The sequence below is a fragment of the Anguilla rostrata genome, chromosome 6, assembly GCF_018555375.3.
Source record: "Anguilla rostrata isolate EN2019 chromosome 6, ASM1855537v3, whole genome shotgun sequence".
NCBI classification, from domain to species: domain Eukaryota; kingdom Metazoa; phylum Chordata; class Actinopteri; order Anguilliformes; family Anguillidae; genus Anguilla; species Anguilla rostrata.
The window spans coordinates 8,480,257-8,504,853 of record NC_057938.1 but is presented as its reverse complement, the minus strand read 5'-3'; the positions used below and the strand labels follow the sequence as shown (position 1 = coordinate 8,504,853).

General features: G+C 41.9%; 1 protein-coding gene across 2 annotated transcripts in view; it reads left to right on the top strand.

The window, feature by feature from the left end:
• The window catches only part of st6galnac3 (ST6 (alpha-N-acetyl-neuraminyl-2,3-beta-galactosyl-1,3)-N-acetylgalactosaminide alpha-2,6-sialyltransferase 3), an 85,333-nt gene that overhangs the window by 30,540 nt on the left and 30,196 nt on the right, over positions 1–24,597 (top strand). For both annotated transcript variants that reach the window (XM_064338164.1, XM_064338163.1), the window contains exon 3: positions 11,899–12,308. In XM_064338164.1, coding sequence (XP_064194234.1) covers positions 11,899–12,308 — 410 coding nt within the window. The remainder of the gene's footprint in view (positions 1–11,898; positions 12,309–24,597) is intronic.

Here is a 24,597-nt window from a genome sequence, read left to right as displayed (position 1 = left end):
GCTGTCGCTTCGGAAACGTTTGCGAGAGAAACGTGTGCGTTTGTAGCGTAGCCTTATAGTGAGCAATAACACGCTTCATTCGCGACTCATTGCTCGCTTGCTCTCACTGCCCTCCCTAGTTGAGGCTTTATAAAAGCTTCTTAGCGCCAGGCCTGCAGAAAATTCTCAATCCCGTTCTAAAGCGAAGGTCCTGGAGTGACCTGCCTACAAATGACCCCATCTGTCTGAGACGGGTGGGAATTTGCATTGTAGAATTCATGCAAATGGGACCCGCGTCCTCTCCATTCTCCTCTCCTCTGTCGAAAGCCTTCTCTCCGTCTGGATTTAACAGCCTCTCATCCTGTTACCTGCTCCTACCGGCCCTTGGCTGTAAAGGTAAATAAGCAACTGATCGTCTTTTTGAAGGCTTGCGGAATAGCAAATGTAGCTTTTGCAGCCCCTGTCCACTTCAATCTAGTATTTCCGTTTTTGGAACCATAGAGGAAATGCAATTAACGTCCAAGACTAAGGTGACGTGAGGAAGGACAGGTTGAGGACGTGAGAGCTAACTGCACTAGGTGTGATGGACAGATGGTTAAAAATAGGATTCTATTTTAAACGCAGGCTCAGTGAACACTAGCTCGTCAGTCTGTGCCATCTTCACACATCTGTCCATAGGCCTGTATGCAAGCAGCATTTGTCCTGATGTACTTGTCAGCTCAAAGTTAAGGACAGATACTGATAGTATCCAGGCAATAGCGTTGCTGAGTATGTTCTGCTTTTGAATAGAATAATAATGTGCAATGGTAATATGATTTGATTAGCATAATTACCCCAACTTGACCTGCTCTCATCCCTTCCTTTCTGCTAAACCAATAGCCTGAAGCACAGGTTAGCAGGGCAGATTCTGTTAGAACATGGACCTTTAGGAATTGTCTGCATATGTGCAGAAGCCCATTTAGGTTTATGAGCGTGTTATAAAAAAAAATCACTTAAGCACAGCACTGAGAGGCTCTTTTGCAACTGATGGCCCATCATACTCAAGGAAAGTGTTCTGTATCTCAGGGGTTTCAATCTTTTTTGATCCAGGGACCCCCACCCAGGCTCAAAGGCATCCGGGTGGCCCCCATCACAGGTTAAAGGGGGTTATATATTTTTAAAGTTCTTATATTTTGAACGATTGAACTATTTTGCCGAAGTCATATATTCTTAGCATATCAAGTCTGGCCAGGGACCCCCCTATAGTACCTCAAAAGACCCCCATGGACCCCCCTGCTGAAACACCTACATTAGTTCATGTCAGTGTTATATAAATGTCGAAGCTAAAACTTTTCAGACGTTTTACTTATGACAGGTATTGCTTGGTTGTTTCATATTTCTAGAAATTGGTTTTTTGGCAAATGTCTGGTGTGCATGAGACAGATTGAACAGGACTTTGGTGGGCTGAGTGCTTTTAGAGAGATGAATGCAATCTTAATGAAACACATAATTGAATAACTGAGAAACAGTGGATTCTCTGACTTTCTCTGAATGGACGGGGGGGTCCACCATTTGACCTTCAGGTTCTGGGTCTCTTTACATTTGCACTGGAAAAAAGCAACATAAGATGCATCCCCAGTCCCCAGTTTAGCTAATAATCTTCCATTGGATATGGATTACAACAAAGGTCAAGCTGCTCAGTTGAATATGTGGTGTTTCTGTTGTAGTTTAGGGAAGTGCAGGAAGGACGAGGCATCGGACTGTGGGATGGCAGGTGTCAGGTGGCCGGTCAAAGTCGTATCCTAAACCAAATAAAAGAAAAGGTGCTTTAGAGGAACTGGGCTATGACCGTTCAGTTTCGCTGCAGGGTCCCATCCTAAACCTTATTGAGTTTCTGGGCTCACACAGGTGAGATGTGTCAAAGGTCAGGCTCTTTGTCCACTGTGTTTGACCTGCTTTCCTTCCTGTTATGAGCACTAACAGCTGCTGTGTTCCCATGCTGCTCCGGGGCAGTCATTACCCCTGAAGTTCTCTGATCGAATGTCACCCTTCTGTTCTCCCCGGGTCTTCCTTTTAGCCGTCTACTCTCATTTTACAGGAGTGCACATCAACCACCTTAACTAGAGTTCATACAGCCTCATTGGCTAGCTAGATTTTCCCATGTTCTCACGTTACTTTTGAAATAACTCTTTAAGTAGTACTGTATCTGGATTTAGCCTTTTACGTTTGTGTCATGTACAGCGTGATTTTTGGTAAGATAATTGTGGTATAAATGTTGTAATTACTGTGCACGGCATGCCCTGTGTGACAAAGTTTAAGGAGCAGGCAGGTAAGGGCAATATCTGATGGATCAGATACAGATTGAACATAATATCTGCTTTTACTGTGACCAGCAAGTGTGGCCCTTTCCCATTCGACATGTTTGTGAATAATAATAACGATAATAATAATAATAATAATAATCATCATCATCATCATCATCGTCATTATTATCAGAGTAAAAGGATGGAATAGTACGCCTCGTAATAGCACATACACTAGTAAAATTAAGTCACGATAAATCTAAGTGGTAGAACCTGAGTAGCTTCATCTCTCCAGAGCATTAAAGAGAGCACTAAAGAGGTGGAAAACTTTCTGTTTTTCTGTAGCGGCTTATTGTCGAAGGGGAAATTGACTTCTGCCTTACTTTCTCTGCATGTAGCGGAATGTTAATATTAATCATATTAATCATTCAGGACGCTTGATTGCCCCAGCAGTGCAGTGGCTCCAGACTAAAGCCCTACAGTGCAGTACAGCCAGCCTGCATGCCCACACCCTACAATGTATATATCTCGTATTCCGTGGGCTTATTGTTCACAAGCGACTCGTTTGCTTTGAGAATGTGAGCCGGTAACGGCCGACGCTGATTCCCTCAGACCGGCCGATTAACGACTCCAGTCGTGCAAAAACCTCGAGACGGACCTTTCCTTTTTTTTCCCACCAGTTGTCGTTAACGGGAGCGAGCCGAAGGAATAAATCTGCAGAACGGCTTCCCTGTCTGCTGCAGCCAGGGCCCCCTGCTGCAACAGCCACCGCATTAGGATGCAGTTTTTTTTTTTTGCACCAGGGAACCAGGTGCTGATTTTGACATCACCCGGTTTGGCTCTAAACGCATTCCGCACGTGCCTAAAACCTGGGCCTGCTATCAATCCCATTGTCACAGCAACTGAAGGGGAACAAATGAGCAATAACTGGTAATCAGGTAAATCAGACGGGAGAAGAATAGCGGTGAAGGAGCTACTGGCGATATAGCCCTGAAGAGGCTCCTGGGTCTTTTCCTCATGGATATCTGCACCTTTAGTGTGAAATAGAATATAAAATTACTTTATTGATCCCCAGTGGGAAAATACATGTTGCAGAACAGCAGAAGACATACATTCAAATCATATTCTTCACATTGTTATGAAGTAATATAAAGCATGCATAGCAACTAATGCAATCACCTTAGGAAGTAAAAATGAATCCTGTAAGATACAGATTCCGTAAGATTAATGTATAAGTAGTTCAATACATCATACACAAAATGCATCTGACCTGTTGTGTATGGTTTAATACATAGCATGTCAAACTTACTTTGGTGGCTATGTTTAATGCATAGTGGGTCAATATAGATATACTGTCCCCCTCAGTCACCAGTGCTGTAATATAATTTCCATCTTCGCAGTGTTTTGGTCTCAGTAATGTATCCGAGAATATACGTTTGATGTTTCCAAGGCATATATTGTATTTCTTCAAAGGACTTGGCCCGTGATACCATTCTGTAGACTTCAAACTGCTTTGTGTGATGTTTATTCCCCGGTCCATTTATGGAAATGGCAGTATCAAAGCAATCGCAATAACGATGAACTCTGTGTAGCCCATCTAACCCAAAAGGCATTTGTTGTCAGAACAGGGTCCAGAAATCGAATCGTCCCAACAGATATATATATATATATATATATATGCATGTGCACACAAAGCGTAATTTTCATTTCATTTAAATTTAGATTGTGCGCTGTTGCGTTGCTGGATGCAGGGCAGCAAGCGTTTCATTGGAAACCATCACCTTAAATGAGAAGGAAAAATCTTCTTTCCCCTGGACTGCAGGATTAATATAGTGTCTCGTACATTGGCACCGTGGGGTTTCTGCAACGACAGCCACTGAGCAATCAAATGGCCTGACATTCCTTCACCCACAGCCAGCAAAAAAAAGAAGCCTTTTCCCCCCAAACCTGCTTTGATAATAAATCATTTTGTGTCCAATCCCCATGGATGCTCAAACAAATTAGGTTAACAGTTGAAATAAAAAATGTGCTTCCTCCTTTCCCTGTACCGCTGGCCGCTCTGATTTCATTTGCATCTCTTTTAGAGTCACAGCATTCGGTACACTTAACGCTTAACCGTTTTGTTCCCTACTTCATTTCGCACTCATTTAATTTTTAAAAGCTGAAGCCAAAAAAGTGAATCCTGCCAAACTCAAGTGTTGCACATCAGGTGTAGTTTTATTAATTATGTGTGTTTTTTTTTTCATTGTTCTGTTTACTTGCTGCGCTGTAATCTTGTTTGCTGCTCCAGCAAGGCTAAATCCAGTTGGCATGTCTGCGGTGATGTATGGCTCCACTTTAGGAAAGTATTCTGAAATATTAGGTTTATTTACCTTGTGTTATGGCTTAAGAGAAGCACGCCATGCTCAGAATAATAGTGAGACCCATTAGCTTGAGCCTACTTCAGTGCTTTAGTGTCGATGCATTGATTTATCCAAGCAGGGTAAAAAATGAAGATCGGCCTTTTTGAAACATTTTCCATGGGCTTGCTTGGATGTGGCTCTGCGCTGCTTTATTTATCTGAATGGCATTTCACGGTAAAATCCAGACTGACCAAATATTGTATGTGACCTGTGTACGTGTTCGTGGCTTCAACTACTGATGCAGCTCCCAAGATGTCAGTTCTGTTATACCCATCTAAACACTGCTATATGATTTGCTTTTGACCAGACAAGCAACAAGACCACAAAAGTGCACCAAGAATTCACTACGAAGGATAACTAAATTTTCTGGGCTTGGCGTGTTCACAAAATTTAGTTGTCAACATTTATTGATAAAGTGCCCAAAAAGTGGTTCACACATAAGATTCATCGATACAGAAGTTTACTTTAATTGAGTAACTTATTAACTAAGGAGATACAGAATAATTTCCATATTGCAAATATAGGCGTGTATGGAAATACACACACACACACACATATATACACACGTTTTTCTTACGGTCAATTTTGTTTTGTTTTTGCTGTTGAAAATTAAATCCACGTTTTTAATCCAGTCAACAACGGCAGATGAGAGATCGATGATGCAAGGCTTGAAAAAAAAATGGCTATAATTCCAGAGAGCTTTCTTCCTTCTCTCAGGCCATTATTGCTTTTAATCAAATAACAGTTATTACTTATTAATCAGTAATGCTTGTATTGAAATGAAGCTTGAAGTTAAGAGCATCTGTGGAAAATAAGTTATGATGATTGTTTGTACTGCATTGTTGTGTATGGCTTGATGGACTGTGTTACGTTTAATACGGGAACAGTATTTAGTGCATAGAGATGTATGTTCACTTTTGCGTAAATTCTCATTTTCAGGACTTGTTTTTTCTGTATTCTGTATTGACTTCAGTACAGTAATCATTAAGGTGACTAATTTCAGAACCAAAGAGCTGCATTATTCATTGGTGAATGATTATTTACCAGGCCAGCATTACTGAAATTAGAGACTATGAATATTCATGTATCAACCGCAGACAAGTAAACTTAATTAGAGTGTGAATTTCTGCTGATGTACTATGGGGCAATTTGATTTCAGTCTGGAATCAGCGACAGAGAACATTGGCGCTACGGATAGTGGTTTTCTGCATCCAGTGCTGAGCACGAAGTCTGTTCGAAAGAGAAAAAAAAGAAAGAAAAAAAAAGTGAGAAATCATCACAACAAAAGCAATATGGTGCTTGGTGCATATCACTGATGTTTGGCTGTCTAATACGATGGCTCAGTCTTGGCAGGAGAGTTATAGGTGTTATATTTCCTGGCATCACAGTTTGATATTAGTAACACAGCTTATCATGGTAAACAGCAAGGAGATGTTTATAGCCGAGGTTGCAGAGAATATTTACATTCAGTCAGAGAGCCGAGGGCCTCTGTTATACCAAGCAATTTGACCTTATTAATACAAACCTTATTAAAACCTTTTTAAAATAGCTTAATAAAGAAAATGAATAAATCCCTCTCTTCAATATGAGTATGATGCTAGTACATTTTGGTAAAAGTCTTGGGAGAAACATTTGATTAGTAGATCCTTCTCCTCATCTTCCATTGCAGTCATAAACTACGGAAATTGGCAGTACGCCCTATCAATATATTGCAAGCTACATGCATTTTCTGTGTTTAATTGACGATGAAAGAATCCAGCTGCAGCACACCCACTAACATATAATTTATTCAGCACAATCCAGCCCATTTTCCACCTGCGTAGCATGCTTTAAGTTGTGCACTTCTCGCCTCTGGTCACAAAAATACCAGCATTCACTAGCCACGCCCATTGCAACGTCGATTCCAGAAAATAGAGCCCATTATGTCTGCCTTCTTTAATTATTTGCCTCTTTACCAAATATCTATTAAACGTCACCCAGTGCAGTATGTATGTATGCTCTTGTAACGTTTATTAAGCACACACTATCCACAGTTCCAGAAAGAGGAGTCCATTAAACACAATCTGTTGGAAAGCATTTTATCAGGCTGGAATTTGCAGTATATATGATGCTGTGGCACCAAAGTAAATATGAGCTTCACTTCAAAAGAGCGAAACCACTGTGATTTTCAAGTGAGAGGGAAAAACAATCCTCCTCTTCGAACAAACCCATGATTTAGACACTGGACACACCGTATTGCCAATGCAGAAGTACCTCGGGTAAAGGCAAAAGGTTGAAGTGACCTTCAGAGGCCTGGTTCAGGCACTGTTGTTATCAAAATCTTGTTTCCATTCCAGTGGAGCACCTCTTGGAGGTTTTGTGCTTTGTTGAAAGCTTTCTGTTCTCTCTTTTTTTAAAAAGAAAATAAGCAGATAAACTGGGAGGTACTGTCAACCACAGAAGGAAGCTACCATTAGCAAGAGCGAGTTATCTGATCTCTTTGACTGCTGGTACATCTGACTCCATTTAATGCTGAGCTGTGGAACAGAGAAACTGCCATTTCCTCAAAGTTGATCGTCGGCAGTTAAGAATTTAGAATCTTAGGGTCAAATGTAATGTACCCAGCAGAGGCAGTTGTGTTTAATTCAGAAATGGCCCAATTGGTCTGGATCAAATCTTGGCAGTATCAGTGACAGTTGTGGTTGGCAGTGCCAAGGGACAATTAATAATAGGCCATATTGCTGTCAAGGGGGGGAAGCATATTCTGATTAATCATTCCCTAGCAACGGTGCAGCAGGTGCAGTTACGCATTTGCAGAGCTAAGCTGTAGGTTTATAGTGCCAGCTGGCTGCGTGCACTTTGGAGAATCTACATGTTAACGTGTGCCCTCCTGCACCTTTGCAATGACGGGACAGGTCCACCGTTAAAATCAGGGATTCCATATTGGGGGAATTGGTAAAAGATCGTTCCAATAGAACAACAAAGAACTGAATTTAATCAACATTTGTCTTTAACGTTGTCTCACTATTAAATGTAAGTGTTCTTTTTTATTTAAGTACTCAAGTAATCACTGAATTTACCACATGTGTTGATTCGTGGGTTGAAGTTCAAGACATATGTTCATTCAATTCAGGCCATAGTGTTTCTTAATGTTTCTTAATGAAAAAGATATGCTATACTTTACAGATTCAACAAAAATAAGTTGATGAATATCACTAGCCCAGGTAAACGTACTATAACATATTTACTGTAATCATGAGTCAGTGCTTAGAACAAAGGTTGATGGATCCTTGGCCAAAGCATATGGCAACAGTAATTTCTTCACTTTGAGTATTTTTCCCTAGTCTACAAACCCTCGCGTGAATTCAGTAAAGTACCACTTGGATTGGGACAGATAAACACTTGGGTCTGAGTTGCATCTACGTATTTGCATAAAGTTCTGGAACAGAAGTAGAAAGAATGCAAAATACATGGAGAGCGTGGAAGAGTCAGGTAACCATCATTTTAATTCATGAATTAATTTCACACATAATTAATGTAAGTACAAAGAAAGACCATGTATGTCTGGCAGAGGGAGAAACCATGTTCATTTTACCCATTTGGTCACTGGAGACCGCAGCAAATTGATATGTGTGAAATGCAGTTGAAGATGGAAGTACGGTACCGTATGTGAGGAGGGTAGGAGAGTAAGAGCTGATGGACAAAGCTGATAAAATGGGTCTGAAGCTTACTCCCAAATGCTGTGTCTGAGGCAGCCACAGGGTGGAGACCTGCATGCTTGCATTCGGAATTTTGCCCATGTCTTTGACTCACTATTACTGTTCTTCACAAAACTGTTTGGCTGGGTTGTTTGCATTGTGACACTTCATTATTTATTTGTAATTCAAATCCCATGATAAACGATGTTGATTATATTAAATGAAATAAAATGAGATTGATGTTTTTTTCCTGTTTACGTATTTAATCATGGCATGTTTAACATCAATATCTTTATTCACTCTATAGTTTTTCTGTTTACATCAGTGTGATCTTGCCAGTCATTTTAACGTAGCTAGATTTTCGGGGGGGATTGACAAGATCAATGAGCGTGTGGAGTTCTTAAATGTTATTGTGCTTTGCCATTGGCTGCTTTCAGAAGAATTGGAGCCTCAGCGTTTGTGAGAAGTGAAGAGTTTGGTGAACCAGTGGGGCAGTTATTTTCGGGCCTTTCATATTTGCTTGCTGAACGACATGCACAGGTTTTACTTTGTTTTCAGGTCTGGCTGGATACTTGGTGGCTATGGAAAACGCAATGCCTGATCTTTTGAATTCACTACATTTAAATTAACGTAGATTACATGCTCTAACCATCAAAAATGTGGTGAAAAAGAGAGACTGAAGTGCACGTGACTGTGCTGAACAGTACCACTGTTTGATCTTTAAGCCTGCACCAAACCCATTATAGGAACGCAGATTAGGAAAGGGAGTCTCTGGGAACAGGCCAAGCAGTGACTGATAGCCTTTTCCCAGTGCAATTCAAATAAAGGAAATTATTAAATTGCTCTTGGTTTGTCCGTGAGGTGACAGCTGGATATCTCTAATAGGACATGGCAGACGGAGTCGTGCACATTTGATTTGCTGTAGAATTCATTAAATTTGTCATTCCATCACATTGTTAGGTCAGACACCTGTCAGATGTCTTGTTGGGTTGACGTCCGACAAATCAGTCATGCAGAAGGCGGTAGCTAACGGTAAAATTCCTGGGTTCTGTAGAGAAGTATATGAGGGTACAAAATTGCCAGGTTCTTTAAAAAAAAAAAAGATTTTATTCAGTGTCACAGGGATCAGTCCCAAATTCTCTACACTTCTCCTGCAGTAATGCTCTTGAGCGGAATTTGGGTTCGTTTGTGTTTCTTTAAAAGCCAGTTTCCTGGCCATTCATTCCTGTTGAAGTGGGAGGCCGATACGTACCCACGGCACAGAGAGAGTAAGTGCTCTGTCTGAGGGGAGATCTGCTGCTGTGGCCCGCAGGATTACCTGCAGGCCTGAGCTCTGCATTATCTGTGCCAGGCACCAGTGCAGATTGCCCTAGCTTTTATTTACGGTTACCCATTCAGAGTTTAGTGCAGGCGCAATGGGTACTCGTCCATAACTCCCAACCTGCCTCCTCCCCTCACGCCGCCCCCCCACCCCCCCCCTCCCCCCCCCCAAGCTTTTTTTCACATCAAGATATTTTCCTGCCTGTACGTTGCATTGTCTTTGTCTGTTCCGTACAGGGTAATTACACCGAATCTGAAAATGAGTCGCAGGAGTGGCAGGAGAACCTGTAAAATAAAAAAAGAGAGGCAGGAGTGAGCTGTGAATTGCGGGAGCAAAAGGCAGCGCGTGTCATTCAGTTGGACGGCACCCAAAATAATTGCCTTCCGCTAAGCCGCGCTAAGTACGAGAAAATCCCCCGACACAATGCATGTCGGCACCTCGGCCTGTGAAACGGAAGGTGGCTTTAATTGGGGTTAATATGCTCGGTTTGTTTTGAGGCGATTAACTTGCCTAAGTGAATGACATAATAATGTTTAATTTGCTTATAGCGGGGACGTGATGACATTCAGCAGCCCGAAATGTCATGTTTTGCAACCGGCACTGTAAACGTGTTCACAGACCCTTCGCTGCAAATTATCAGAAAAGGAGCAACAAGTTTTGAAAATAACAAGTCGGTGTAACCCACTTGTTTGAATTAAATCAGCTTTATTTATAAGCTCAATGAGTAATTAAAGGCATCTTAGATTACATCTTGCAAGTACTAGCATCTGGTTTTTTCAACTAATCCGTCTAATGCTGTACATCTCAATTTGATATGCTTAGATGAATTATTTTCACACCGTTGAACCATGCATGGTGCTGGATGGAATTAATTAAGGCAGTTCCTACTGGAACCTGGTTCTTGGTTGAAAGTGAAAAAATAAAAAATAAAACAGACCAAAAAGCCTTCAGATAAAGGCTTATATGAAATTCTCACTTCTGTCAATGGAGGTCTGTGTGATATTATGAGATGAGAACATCTCAGTGCCTTCTTCTGATGGATGGGCCGCAGAAGCCTCGGGTCTGCACAGTGTCTCGGCTGACATTCTCATCATTGCAGCTGTAACTCTTAACAAGGATTAAGTGAGACAGGTGCAAGATAACTCAATTGCCACCTCCTTTAGCCTGGCACGCGTCCCATCCAGCCGTGAGATCGACTGCGGCGTCCGCCGCACCGCGAGCGCGCGCTCCGGATCCCGGGCAGACTCGCCCGACAGCTTTATCCGTCTGCCTTCCATGTAAATCTCCTGTCAAGCCGGTGCCACGTTTGATGAATCTCAAAGTGATTGGGATTAATGTAAGAAATTAACTGCGGAGCTAATGACACACAGCGCTGTAGCAGCCTGCAGCTATTCTCCTTTTTCAGTCTCTGTTTATTTTGTCATTTATCTTGCCAATTGGCGTGCTGTGCAGCTGCGGTTTTACCAATTTAGCACCTTTGCACTTTTGTTGTTTTACACACGCGCGGTTATAGTGTTCTTCAGGGTTTCCATTATTTTGAGTGCACCTTTTCATTCCTGTGACTTCACGGCACACGGTGGCACATCTGTTCTGGTGTCTGTAGCTGCCTCGTCTGAATGAGTTCATTATTTCTGATTTGTAAAGTTTGGTCTGTCAAAATGTCACTTGATCATTTGGCTTGTCAGAAGTTAAGCAGTAAGTGCAGTGTTCTCCTGCACTGATAACTAGTCAATGCATAATTAATAGTGTTAAAGTCATTTTTAATAAAGAAATAATTGTTGTATTTTAAGTGGTGCCATCATGGTTAACAGATGGCTAGGTGTCTGGGAATTTGTGTTTTTCTGGCTAATGGCACTAGCACTAATCTCTGAGGGAAGCTTTGCCATGCTTTCTTTCTCACCAACTTATGAGAAGAATAAGAATCAGTTGTTAGTATCTCATAAATGCGATAAGATATGATTGCCAGATAAGGGCCTGGATTAAATCAACATTTGCCCCCAAATGTTCACCAAAATTATTTTCCAAACTATGTTTGTGAAGAGAACACTTATTTGTTGAAGTTACAGACAAAATGTTGATTGAATCCAGGAAATCCATCTGGAAACGATGTAATATCATTGTGTCTTAACTAAAACTTAGTTTGAGTTAAAGACAGCTGTGGATTGAATGCTGACCGAGTGCTGTAGTGTGAGGTCATGTTTACTTGTGAGGTCATCCTTACCGTGCTCTTCCTGCAGCCGCTGAAGCTGAACTGCGACGTGTGCAGCGTGGTGTCCAGCTCGGGCCAGATGCTGGGCCGGCAGGCGGGGGCCGAGATCGACCAGGCCTCCTGCGTGTGGCGGATGAACAACGCCCCCACCAAGGGCTTCGAGCGGGACGTGGGGCGGCGGACCACGCTGCGGGTGGTGTCCCACACCAGCGTGCCCCTCCTCCTGCAGAGGCAGCAGTACTTCTTCGGGCAGAACAACGACACCGTCTACGTGATCTGGGGCCCCCTGCGCAACATGCGCAAGGACGGCAAGGGCATCGTGTACAACATGCTGCGGCAGGTCATGGACAGCTACCCGCAGGCCCGCATCTACGTCACCACCGAGGAGCGCATGAACTACTGCGACAGGGTGTTCAAGGAGGAGACCGGGAAAGACAGGTGAGAGGCCCTGCAAGCTCTGTGCACATCAAACTCCCTCAGGTACCATTCTGAATGTCAAACTTACCAGGACTCCATTCTAAACATCAAACTCCTCCAAGGTACCATTCTGAACATCAAACCCCCATAGGTAAACATTCTGAACCTCAAACTCCTCCAAGGTACCATTCAGGCCACCAAACTTCCCAGGACACCATTCTGACTACACAGCAGTAAATGACCAGGGCCTAGATTCAGTCTACTAACTCACTATTAACTGCAATAATTGTCTTTTTTCACAATGAGTGACTTTCAAAATGAGTGACTTTTGCTCATTGCTAGACTGCTGCTGAAATGGTGATTCCTCAACTCACTAAACTTGTATTTAACTGTAGATCTGAGTTAAGTGCAAATGTGGACTGAATCCAAGCCCCTATGTATAAAAGCCTGGTAACTTTAGTCATATAAACCCCAAAGCTAATGGGTAAAGCTGGATTCACAATTGAGATACTTACCAGTAACACATTATAAGATTCATTCTGGTCCTCACGTCATTGCGGGCATAGTTTTGCCCACTGAATCTTTGAGCTCGGCACTCTTAAAAGCAGAGGAGTATCCTTCTAATCTTACACATTCAACATTGTTTATGCATATGAAAGGAAACATTGCGTATGGCATCGGCAGGCGATAAAAAAACTAGCTTTGTTCAGCCACAGCTTATTCTGTAACATCAGATAAGGAGTGAAGCCCTTAGCAAAGCGAACCCTACATATGTTATTATAAATCAGCTTTCAATCTCTGTCACTGATTCCCCTGCGGCAATGTTCTGTACCTGTGGTAAAGCATTTCTTGGTTGCTTGCCTGGACTTCTGTTTTTTTTTCTTCACTTTGCCAGTAGGGCATTTTTCCAGCACCTTTTCCTTGGTCTCTACATTACTCATTTGTTGGCCAGTTTGAAATTACATAAAGGTATCCATATTTTTATAGCCCGGAGTCCATTTTCAGGATAACAGTTTAAACGGAGTTTAAAAATCGTCACACGTCACAAAGGCAAAGGGGTGGGGACAAATACCTGTAACAAAGAAACTAAATTGGGCCTGTTCCAGCTGTGGTAGAACTTACCCTGAAGAGAAGCCACTAACAAGACTTGCTTATGTACTTTGTCCTGCAAAATCTGATGGAGAATGTATTACACTCTCCATGTTACTATGTGCTCTATATAATCCCTTTATGTTGATCGGTACATTTTAGTACAACTTTAGTCAGAATGTAAGGTAATTTGAAGTGTCGCTTATAATGGTGAGCCTGACCTGCTGACTGTCGTCACCAAAGTAATTGAGCCTCAGTGAGTATGGTTGGTATTTCTTTTAGATATTTTGTATTCTTCAGGCCGTGCTTTATCCAAATAATAGGGATGTACAAAGTGTGTCCCATTCCAGAAACTCCTAAAATCTTGACTAGTGTCATTTGTCTGTCTCATATCTATATCAGATTCGGCCAAAATTACATCATCTGTACAGCCACAGAACCTCACAGTGTTCACTGGCCTCTACAAAAAAGACCACAGTTCACTGAAGGTGCGCAGTAGAAGTGAATACATCTGGACAGTATTACAATATAGGTTGTTTGATGAACTAATCCTAGAATCATGTCAGCCAGATTTATTTTGACTGCTGCGCTGTAGTATCATCTGTTTGGCATGTTGAATACACTTTCACTTGGGTCATGTTCCGAAATGACCTTCAAAAGCACTCGATGGGGTGGTATACAGGAACCCATGATTACGTCTAGTTTAGGCTCTCAGTGGAAATTACAGTGTTCAAATTCAAATTGCAACTCTGTCATTGTAACATTGACCTTGATCTTTTCCGAGCCAGACAAATAAGGCCAAAAAAGATTGATTAATTTGTTTACTGCTTGCAAAATTTTAAAAAGTCATGACCAGCCAGCTAATTACAAATTACACAAGGTGGAGGTTTGGTCTTAAACCATCAACAATCTTCATTGATAAATGACAATGGGAGGGAGACACTGACATTGGGAGGAGGCCTGGATCCAGTAAACATTTATGTCTAAATTTAACTCACAGTTGAATGCAACTTCTAATTTCTTTCTTCAAACACAGTAGGATGAGCTCACTTGAGATTACCAGCCAAACTATTTGTGAAAATAGTTAATTGTTAAAAAATCAAAGTTAATTGTTAATTGAACCCATTGAACCTGATTATGAATTAGGTGTTTTTGAAATGCCCTCTGTGTGAGCAAAAAGGGTCTCTGTGCAGAAATTTTCCACTCTCTGGCACGGTACACTAACTTACTGTTTTACAGGCATAGCATGTGTGCCAGAACCCTAACACTCATACATTACATTACATTACAGGCATTTAGCAGCTTATCAAGCACACACTTTACATAGCACTTACATTGTATCATTTAAGCTGGACTATACTGAAGCATGAGTTAAGTCTGATAACAGCATGTCAGAATCGACCTGCACCTTCGTACAAGCATCACCACGTATCGTCTACCTCATTACACAGGCACACAATCATAATAGCAATACGCTATGATAGACTTAAGTTCCCTACTTTTCTCAGAACTTCCCTCTTTTCGTGCACTACCTTGCTATCAGATTTTATTTAGCTGCAGGCCCGTGCCCTCCACCTGCATTAATGTAGCAAGGCCGGGGATTCCTGTCTAGAAGGGCTTCAAGGTCTGCACGGGGTTAAACCTGTCTCACCAAGCAATTAATTTATCAAGGTTATTAATGAGCAGTAGAGGAAAACTGAGAACACATTGGTCCTTGCAGGACAATGGTTATGAGTCTACAGAGAGAGGGTTTGAGTTAACTACCTATCAACTGAGGATACAATTTTGAACGGCACCTCCGAGACCGCTTAGTCTTTTTTCAGAAAGGGCCTGATTCAATAGTAGGTCACGTTTAACGTTTCTTTAACAGGGGAATTGGTTTAACGTGTACTGACAGTGTGTCCTACCAAATTTGAAGGAGTATCAGGGAAGTATCAGTATTGGGAAGTATTTCCCAAATTATTTGCTGATGCTACATTTTCGGTAGCCAGTGCAGAGACTGGATCATGAGCTCTCAGACCTACACTTCATTAACCGTTTAAAGTGCTGAGCACTCAGCTATAAATACTCACCCCCGGCAGAGGTGACTTAAGCCATTACTTCCAAGCAATTAACAGATGAGGCTCTGGCAAAAATACCTGCTAGTCATATCACATCTTTTCTGATGGCAATCGATGCAGCAGCCAAATGTTAGTATTGGGAAATTAGATTTACTAAGCCACAGTAATTTGCTGGCAACATTATTTGGGAATACTCATTCAGGGAAATGTGGGAGACTTGATTGACAAATCTTGGCTTATCTCGTAATTGTACACATTTAGTCAGATGATTGCTGGTGCTCATTTGGATCAACTCCAGTTGCGTTCGCTACTACGGGGTCCGGCGATTGGTGTGTCCGGCCAGCACAGATTTGTCTGCACTGCTCTGCTTCCACAAAAAATGCGTTGTTGTGACTCAGCCTGGAGTAAAGGTTGTACGGAATATCTTACAGAAATTTAGCTGTGTGCTAATGGGATTAGAGCAATCCACATTTTATGATCTGCTCGCTAATGTCAGCAATATTCCAGTTTGGATATAATTGTATTTATTGTTAGGACACAATGCATACTGTATCAGTTGTCAGTATAATATGCATACTATGTATACTACATGTAGGGTGGTGTACATGCAGAAGTTTGTTGTATTACATTGTAATATCTGGCTGGTTCAATTAAACTCATACCCTCCTAAGACCCAGTGGAAAATAAAGTTTAAGTATTAAATTCTTTGACATAATATAAGTGTATTGGATGACAAAAATATGTTGCCGTGAAAATATTTTTAAATGTTATTTTATATTTATTGAATATCCCTTGTGTAATGACCCTAGTGTATGTTTCAGCATAGCAGAATATATGGTATGGGTCCCTGGAGGATATAGAGAAAGCTTCACAAGTTAGTAGCGACATTTCTGTGGAAGAAATAGTGCTCATAGTTGGTTTCTATAGACATGTCCATAAACTTAAAGTACCATCTCAATAGTTTTTTAGCCATGTAGGAGATTGTGCTCCATAATACATTGGTACAGTGTGGAATACATGGTAGATTCCTCAATGTCCTCAATGTCCAGGGCCTGAGCCATCAAGGCAGCCCAAAACCATTACCTTCCTGCAACAATGTTTCGTATTGTAAAGGGGTACTTCAGCAATGGGGTTCCTCCAAGCTAATTCTCCCATTGAACTCCCATTGAATTAGCATTGATGAACCCCGCTGCTCACAAACATTGGTGGAAACATGACCATGCATAGTGGTAGACATGCATCTGTATTTGTGAGCCTGCTCAGCATTCATTCAGGCTGGTCCTGAATTTTTCCCAGGCAATATGAGTGGCTGATCAACAATTACAGGAAACATTTAGCTAATTGAGTTATTGCTGCTAAAGGATGTTTCACCAGTTAAGCTAGGGGGGCACTCATTACTTTTTAGGACTGGGTTTATGAAATGGTTTATGATTCTCGACAGCAGGAGGTGGACGTTCAGCAGAATTGTTGAGAAGGGCAGTTAGATAAGCCTGGAATTGAAAGGCTCGGTCGAGAACAGAAACTTAGAGGCCATGGTCTGTTCCTTAGGGGAGGTGGGCAAGAAGCCGGCATTCTCCAGCATTCTCACTCCAAAGTTATGCGCCCCACACTCTTTAATGCGTCTTTAGACACAGCTCTTCTCTGTTAGCGAGAACACTTGGCTGTGAATCTCTGCCCACTTCATCTGCTTTGCTTCAGCCAGGCATTCGTTGAGAGCACAATGAGTCAGAGAATGCCTATTAACTTGGACTGGTCAAGCACCAAGAAGAACTGCATGTACTGTTTAGAAAGTGACCAATGACTTAATGATGAGATTGTAAAAAATTCATATTTATAAAGAATTGAAGCCATGTTTTGTCAGAATATCAAATATAGGGTTCTCTGCGGCCTGAATAGCTCCATAATTTAAAAACAATCTTGCAAGTATAGTATTTAGCTTCAAAGATTTCATTTTAGTTTCTTATTTTTGTGAATTCATGTAAGCAATTGTTTTACCATTTTAATCTTTATGTATTTTTCCTGGGGTTAACAACTGAGAATGCACAAGGGACGTACCTGTACAAGCATCTGTGAACAAACTGTGATTTACAGATTTCTCTCACCTCAAATAAATGATGGTGCCCTTTAAGCATAAACCAGTCATGCTATTGTGAATACACTTGTCTGGACTGCAGAAATCACAACTCACAAATAGCAGAATAAAGCTGCTATTCAAACTGCTATGCACAGAAGGTGTTATATTCTGGGGAACATTTGTGAGTTTTGGCACCGAGTGTGTTTGCTCTGCTAACTAGCCACCGTAATCTGCTGTATGCCTGCACATTTGCATAAAGGTAATTGTCATGATTAGTTGTTCGGGGAAACAACTGGGAATTGCAGATTTCCGTGATTCATATCACCCCTTTCTTTCTGCTGCAGCGTGTCAGGGAGACATTTTCTCAGTACACAGTGCAAGAGAGCAATCTCTAATAGCAGGACGGTGGCTTCGATGGCCCCGCTAGATCGTTTCCACTCCTTGTAGAGAGCAGGCTTTCTTCACAGTCGATGCGGATCCGTTCTGATCAATGGACTGTCAGGATCCGAGCTTCTGCAGCGCGGCGTGTCTGCGCTGCCGGTCCGACGAATTTGCGAACGCAGGGGGGCTGGAGATGAGCAGATGAAATTGCCTCCCACCGATTTATCTGCGTCAGAGCTATTTCACTTACACGCGCGTATAAATCAACAAGCTCAAATTCGTCGAGGCTTAATTAGTCTGATGGCTCCTTGTACCTTTCAGTCTTCAACCATCAGCAGTCTGACGGGTACTGGTGAGAAGCGCCTGCAGGGTTCTTAAAGCCAGAGAGACAACTTTTTTTTAAATAGTGCCTGGAGCTAAAAGAACCCGTTAAAAAAAAGTTTCTCTTTTTAAATCTGGCACTGCTTATTACACTAAAGGCTGGTTCAAGAAAATGAATGTGCTAAATTTACAGCACTGTTTTCACTGTTTATATAGTCTCCAATTTGCTGGAGGATCGGCTTCAGGTTCGGCTTAAATTTTAGAGGGGGTTGATATATCGCTGCAGAACCAGAAGCTCCCCTATTCATATTGCCCTCTTTGTGTTATCAGTGTATTATCAGAGGTGTGCCGGAATTAGGCCTTTGCATACTGGCTCATAAACCAGATGGGGTGTAGCATTTGAGAATCGTGTACCTTGAAATGAGTCCTCTGCCAGATGACCCTGACTACAGGGGAACCGTGGCATTTGTATGCAGTGAGCAGATCGCGAACGAGCGAGTGAATCACGTCAGCGCGGAGCCCGTTTCTGCAGGTACGACCCGGTACGCGTAGACGCGTTCCCGTCCAATCACGCGATGAGACACTCATCCAACTCGCAATGCTCCCAGGGCAGTAAGGGAGTAAGTGTTCCTTGGCGACGATCATGATTTTGATTACGATTTTTGCTGAAAACGGACGTGACGGTTAGCGCGTTTGTCGGTGTGAGCCGCAGTTCGTTTAAGATGAACATACAGCCCGTGCGTGAGGTACCTGCTGAGCCTCTCCTTTGTGTACCCTGTGTCCGGGACGGAACACTAGCAGTGCTCTAAAAAATGAGCCACTCACTCAGTCTCGCTCAGAACATACAGTAGCGGATGTATTAATGACATGTTCCTGTAATGCCAATGGGTTTTTAATACACCATTACAATTCCTTGTTAGCGCACAGCATTAATTCTCTCTTGGGGAAAAAAGGAGAGCTGCACAGGCCTCGTCCCTGCCTGTCATTTCTGGTGTCATCATTAGTAGGCTGGCAGCATACTCATTAGCAGGCGCGAATATCGCTGGAAATATTCCTTAATTTTAAAACGCCGTATTCCTGATTGGTAGGGGGGAAGCATTATGGATCTTTAGCGCCGGGCTTTAATCAAGCACATGACGAATGGTCTTCAGAACTGTAGCGCAGCATCTGCACGGTCGCGTTAATATGAGAGTCTGGCACTCTCCCTGGAGTGAAGTGTCTGGGACATAATGGAAAAATCCAGAAGTATCATTCTCATTGTTGATTCTTTTGATTTTTTTTTTTTTTTTTTGGCCCAACACTGATTTCCTAGTTTATGGTGTGTTTATTGGCAGTGCTCAGCTGTGCATACATTTTAAACTAGCTCAAGCTAATTCAAGCTGAAGTACTGGTGCACTGGTACTTGATGTTTGGAGGCTGTGCTTTTATTGCACTGTCCTCCTTGCTGCACACACAGGAGAGACATTTCTATATGCTAACTGAATGGCTAGATTAACCTGTTAATCCCTTCATTATTACTAACCTGGGATCGTATGGAGCGATGGCATATTCCAGAGACCAGGCCAGCTCATTGGCAGTAGAAGTATTTAACTTTGTCTGAAAGATATGCTGGTGCTGATATTATTATAAAGTACTGGCTTGCTGTGTCCAAAATGAAACATGCAATGGGTATGAATTTAACAAGGAACTCTTTTTATGATCATATTATATAAGTAAGTACAGTAAATGCCATTCCTCATCCCATTTTCACAATGTCTGGCAGTGTACAACCCCAGAAACATGCTTAAGCAAAAGTATTCCAGGCTGATTTTTTAGATGATTTTTGAGATGAACAAACAACCTGTCTAGATCTGCAGTTCACCCTGAACTGCTGACAAATCAACTCTGATGCAACTTAATGTATATTTATGTCCATGCAAATAGGAAGAACATTAACAAACTGACATCATAATGTCAGTGTAAGATTTATAAGGAAATGCATGCATCTAATTAGTTGCTGCCACACTGTAGATCTTATAGCTTTCACACAAGGATATTTCTCACTTAAGTTGCACACTATTTTTGCAATTTAGCAAGTGAAAAAAATTGAGATATGTCCACCCAAGCCATTCTCTTCACGATCCTAATTAGAATGCTTTTATTTAGTGCAAAGTTTCTGATTATTCATTTTGTGTTGAAGAGTTGATAGAGCGCTTATTCCTGGCATTTTTAAATTATACCTTATCAAGTTAAGCAGGCTACATTTAGAATTCAGTGGTGGGGCTGCCCCCAGCATGACAAATTTCCTCTGAATGAATTAAGGAGCTCTCTGCAGTAAAGCAGAATGATTGAATGCACGGTGAAGAAAATTTGCTATAATGAGGCTTTGTTGTCAGACTTTAAAAGGATGAACTGAAACAAAAAAAACTAACACCTCCAAGAAGCCCAAATTACCCAAATCAGTTGTATAGACAACTCCCATGCTAGCACACCGCCCCGGCCCTTCTGAAATGGGGCGGGCCTGCGCAGTCGCGGCTTGTTTTGGGAGTACAAAAAGTACCAGAAGCCCGAGCTGTTGTGAGCGAGGCCTCTTTGTCTCAGTCACCCACACTTTAGCTCCGCACAGACAGCTCCGACTGTGACCTTTGAGATTCTCTGAGTGGAATTTAATACTGCTGCCAGTATCCCACCACAACTGTGAATCTCAGAGGAAGCTTTTAGGCTGGAGGTCTTTGTTGCTTTAACGATACCCCCCAGCTTCTCTGTTCGTCTCTTTTTTTCCAGCCATAGTGTCAGAAATCCTCGGCAAATTAATTGCAACAAACAGTACGAGCTGTTTTCTAAACGAATCCCCCCGTTGCACCACACTTATTAAAGATTCATTGAACTGTGGATTTAATTAATCCAATCAAATGCTGGTTTGAGGGTGTTGAAGACTTACGTTTGCCTGCACACCTTTAATGCAAACACTGTGTGTCCTGGAGCTGTTGTTTAATTTGAAAAATTCATAAGACTGGCTTGGTAAAAAAAAAGCTTTCAGTGTTATTTGTCTGTTATAAAATTATAGCTCTCAGTGTATTGTAGTCATAGGCCAACTGAGATCCAGTGTGGTCCATTCATAATGCCTATCCATAACCTAATGCTGTAGCATTAAGTTAAGCCCCATATGATAATTTGTTTCCAAAATACTTTATGCTATGTCTGTGACAGAGCTAATAAGTGTGCAGGTAGGTGTAGTATTTAGGGAACTGGGATTGTAACCACAAGCTGCAAGCCTGAATTCCCAGTGGCTCACTGCTGTTCTGCCCTTGAGCGAGGTGTTTAAGCTGAAATGCGTCAGTAAACATCCAGATGCACAATATGTACCAACCATCCAGCTACTTTGCAAAATATAAACTGACTTTTTGTAAACTGTCCTGGATTTTCTAAATCAATATGTACTGCAGTTTGTAAGGAACTTTGTGACAAGGAAGTCTTATTGAAATTTTTTTTTTTTGCAGCAGCAGCAGCAGCAGCAGCGAGCTGAAATGAACCTGCCCTAGAGCCAATATGGCATATTAATCATTAGTGTATATGCAGTTTATTTATGTTAATGTGAATGTGCTGTTGCTTTATACATGATGTGGTACGGCAGCAGAAGAAGACAGCCTTCCGGAATGTCCTGTTACCTAGGCGTTTGTTGTGTGCCAGGTGAGGAAGACAACCTTCCGGAATGTCCTGTTGCCTAGGCGTTCGCTGTGTTTTTGCTGAGGAAGACAGCCTTCCGGAATGTCCTGTTGCCTAGGCGTTCGCGGTGTGTCCTGGAGATTCTCCTGGCCATCGCTCACTCATGGCACAGAGCTGCTGGAACATGAGGTGCCAGGTGGTAGCTTTTATTCAGCTGGACACTGTGTGCAGGGAAGGCACCCGACAGTGAGATTAAACGCACCGTCACATCGCTGCGCCTGTTTCTGATGAAGTCACCGGGGCTCCTTACTTTGTTGGTTTCAGCAAATGGTTTAGTAGCAAATTCACTTGTTTAAATGCTGAGTTTTCCCCCAATTTGGATAGGCCAAGAATGCTCATACTGTATCGCTCATCCCAACGTTCATTGCTGATTTAGGAGTGTGAAGACAAGCGGGTCCTCTCCCCCAAAGCACATAATGTCACAGCCGCCACTTCTAATCACATCGCGCTTTGCAAGTCGGCCTCAAACAGACATGAGCTGGAGCAAGGTGCTTAATGTGCCGCTCTATAGGTTAACTTTCAGCGTGGGTTGCTGGTGTGCAGTGATGCTGTCACCCCGGCTAATTGGGACCCTCCTGTCCCTGGGAGACGCTAGGGCTAATTGTGCATCGCCCTGCTGGGCTGCCAGCCACAGTCCGCATCGGCACGGTCCAGATTCCATACCACACCATGGGGCCCATATCATAATAGGGTGAGCCCCCCAGCCGACCCTTATACAAGTAATTTAAACACAAAACTGCATCCCGCCCCAGTGTAGTATCTTGGTAGAAACCAGTAGTTTAGATTCTGATGGCTGGTATTGTTGAGACTGAATTTGGATAAAGTATGGCTCTGGGTTTTTTGATGGTGAGAGTAATTATATGTTAGGCTGTGCCGTTTGCCTCATTTGGTGAGTTGTGTTGAATTGAAAGACTTGTGCATTCAGTCTGCATTGGGAAGTCTCTATGATGTGCATATTCATAAAATATGACCTTCCTGCTGCTTTCCCCCTAAGGCAAGATTAAGTCAGAAACAATATTTGGGCCGTGTTTTAATTCCTAATAATTTCCTAGTAGAACCAGCTGAAACATGGCAAAAACTCAGAGCCACTGCAATTAGAGACATTAGAGTTTAATTAAACTTGTAAATGGCAGGGGTTTGCAGAAGCCATCGCATCGCATGCTTAGTTTGGACACCCCACACTCCCAACAGTTAAACAGTTGTCATGGTCAGTGAGGCGCTCTAAAACTGCGGTGTTCTGGGCTTTTATGCTGTAACTGTCAGCCTTGTTCAGGTTTTTTGGTGCTTGCGCTGGGAATCTGGGTCCCGCTGACAGCCCGAATGGACTTATGGGACCAGTGACAGATGGCGGCTTGATGTGAGTCTGATGTGTCTGTGCGCCGAGCTGTCCACAGTCACCCTGCACACGTCTTTTAGGATCCCACAGAATGTGGAACTGACAGCGTTGTGGACAATTTGGCCAAGTCCATATCCAGCTGCTCTCTTATCCACCACAATAGCCTTGTTCAAAAAATTAATTACAATGATGTGACATTATGACTGGGTCATAGCATCACTTCTGATTGTTTTTTTTTTGGACAAATTCCCAATGGCTGTACATCATGAACAATTACTGAGACAGTGTCAACTTATCTCTCATCATTTTTCATGCAGAATTTACGTGTATGAGTGTAAATTGCATCTGTGATGAACTGTAAGCCACTGATTTCTACCTGGTTTCAGAACTTATATAATCTTCTACCTAAAAAGGCAATATGTAGCGTTAACATTGCTGGTAAAAAAAAAAAAACATTGATTAAAAAAATAGCATTCCTTTTAAAAAACTAATTCAAGGCATCCAGTCTATTAACGACTAATCCATCATCCATTGTTTTTGTTTTCTGGGTCTACCTTGTTCCAGATTATTTAATTCAAGGTTATGTGTTGTGGAAATGTATTGCACTGCAGGGTAATGACAATGCTTACACCTGCCCATGGCTGTTAGTGGTAATAAAAAGGCTAGCAATTACTCTCTGGGTGCTGGATTAATTAGCTTATTTCAAAGAGATAGGTTTTTTTTTTTTTACTTCTTTCAATTTCATTATGAGAATGTACTCGTTAAAGTGTGTTTTAAGATGGATAAAACCGCAGAGCTAATGTTGGAGATTTTGCTGTGACCTATTTTCAATCAACATTTGTCCTTAACTCACAAGTAAATGCAAGCGTTACACTTTATCCTCACAAACTCAGCGTAGTGCAGCCAGTTAGTTTTTGGTTATAGCTGAACTCACTAAACTGTGTTAGGAAAGAAAAAAAAAATCATTCAACATTCATAGACCATCATTCCATGTTTTCATTTGTTTGTGAAAGTTAAGGACAAATGTCGACTGAATGCAGCCCAGTGTCTCCCTGCCAGTGACTGTGTGTGAAAACGATTTCCTCTGACAGTATTTCAAAAATCACTACATCATTCCTCCACTCCTCTCCAAACAGGTTTGTAACGCATAGATGCACACATTCTCTCTCTTAATCAGGAATACTGTGTTTCCGCTAGCTTTTCAAAGGGAAATGCATAGCTTAATGTACATCACGATGATGTATTACAAATGAACTAAAAATATATACACTTTTTTTATTGCTGTGCAAACTTTTTAAAGTATCCTTCGTTTACCTTCTGACAGCAAAAGAAAACCAACAGATA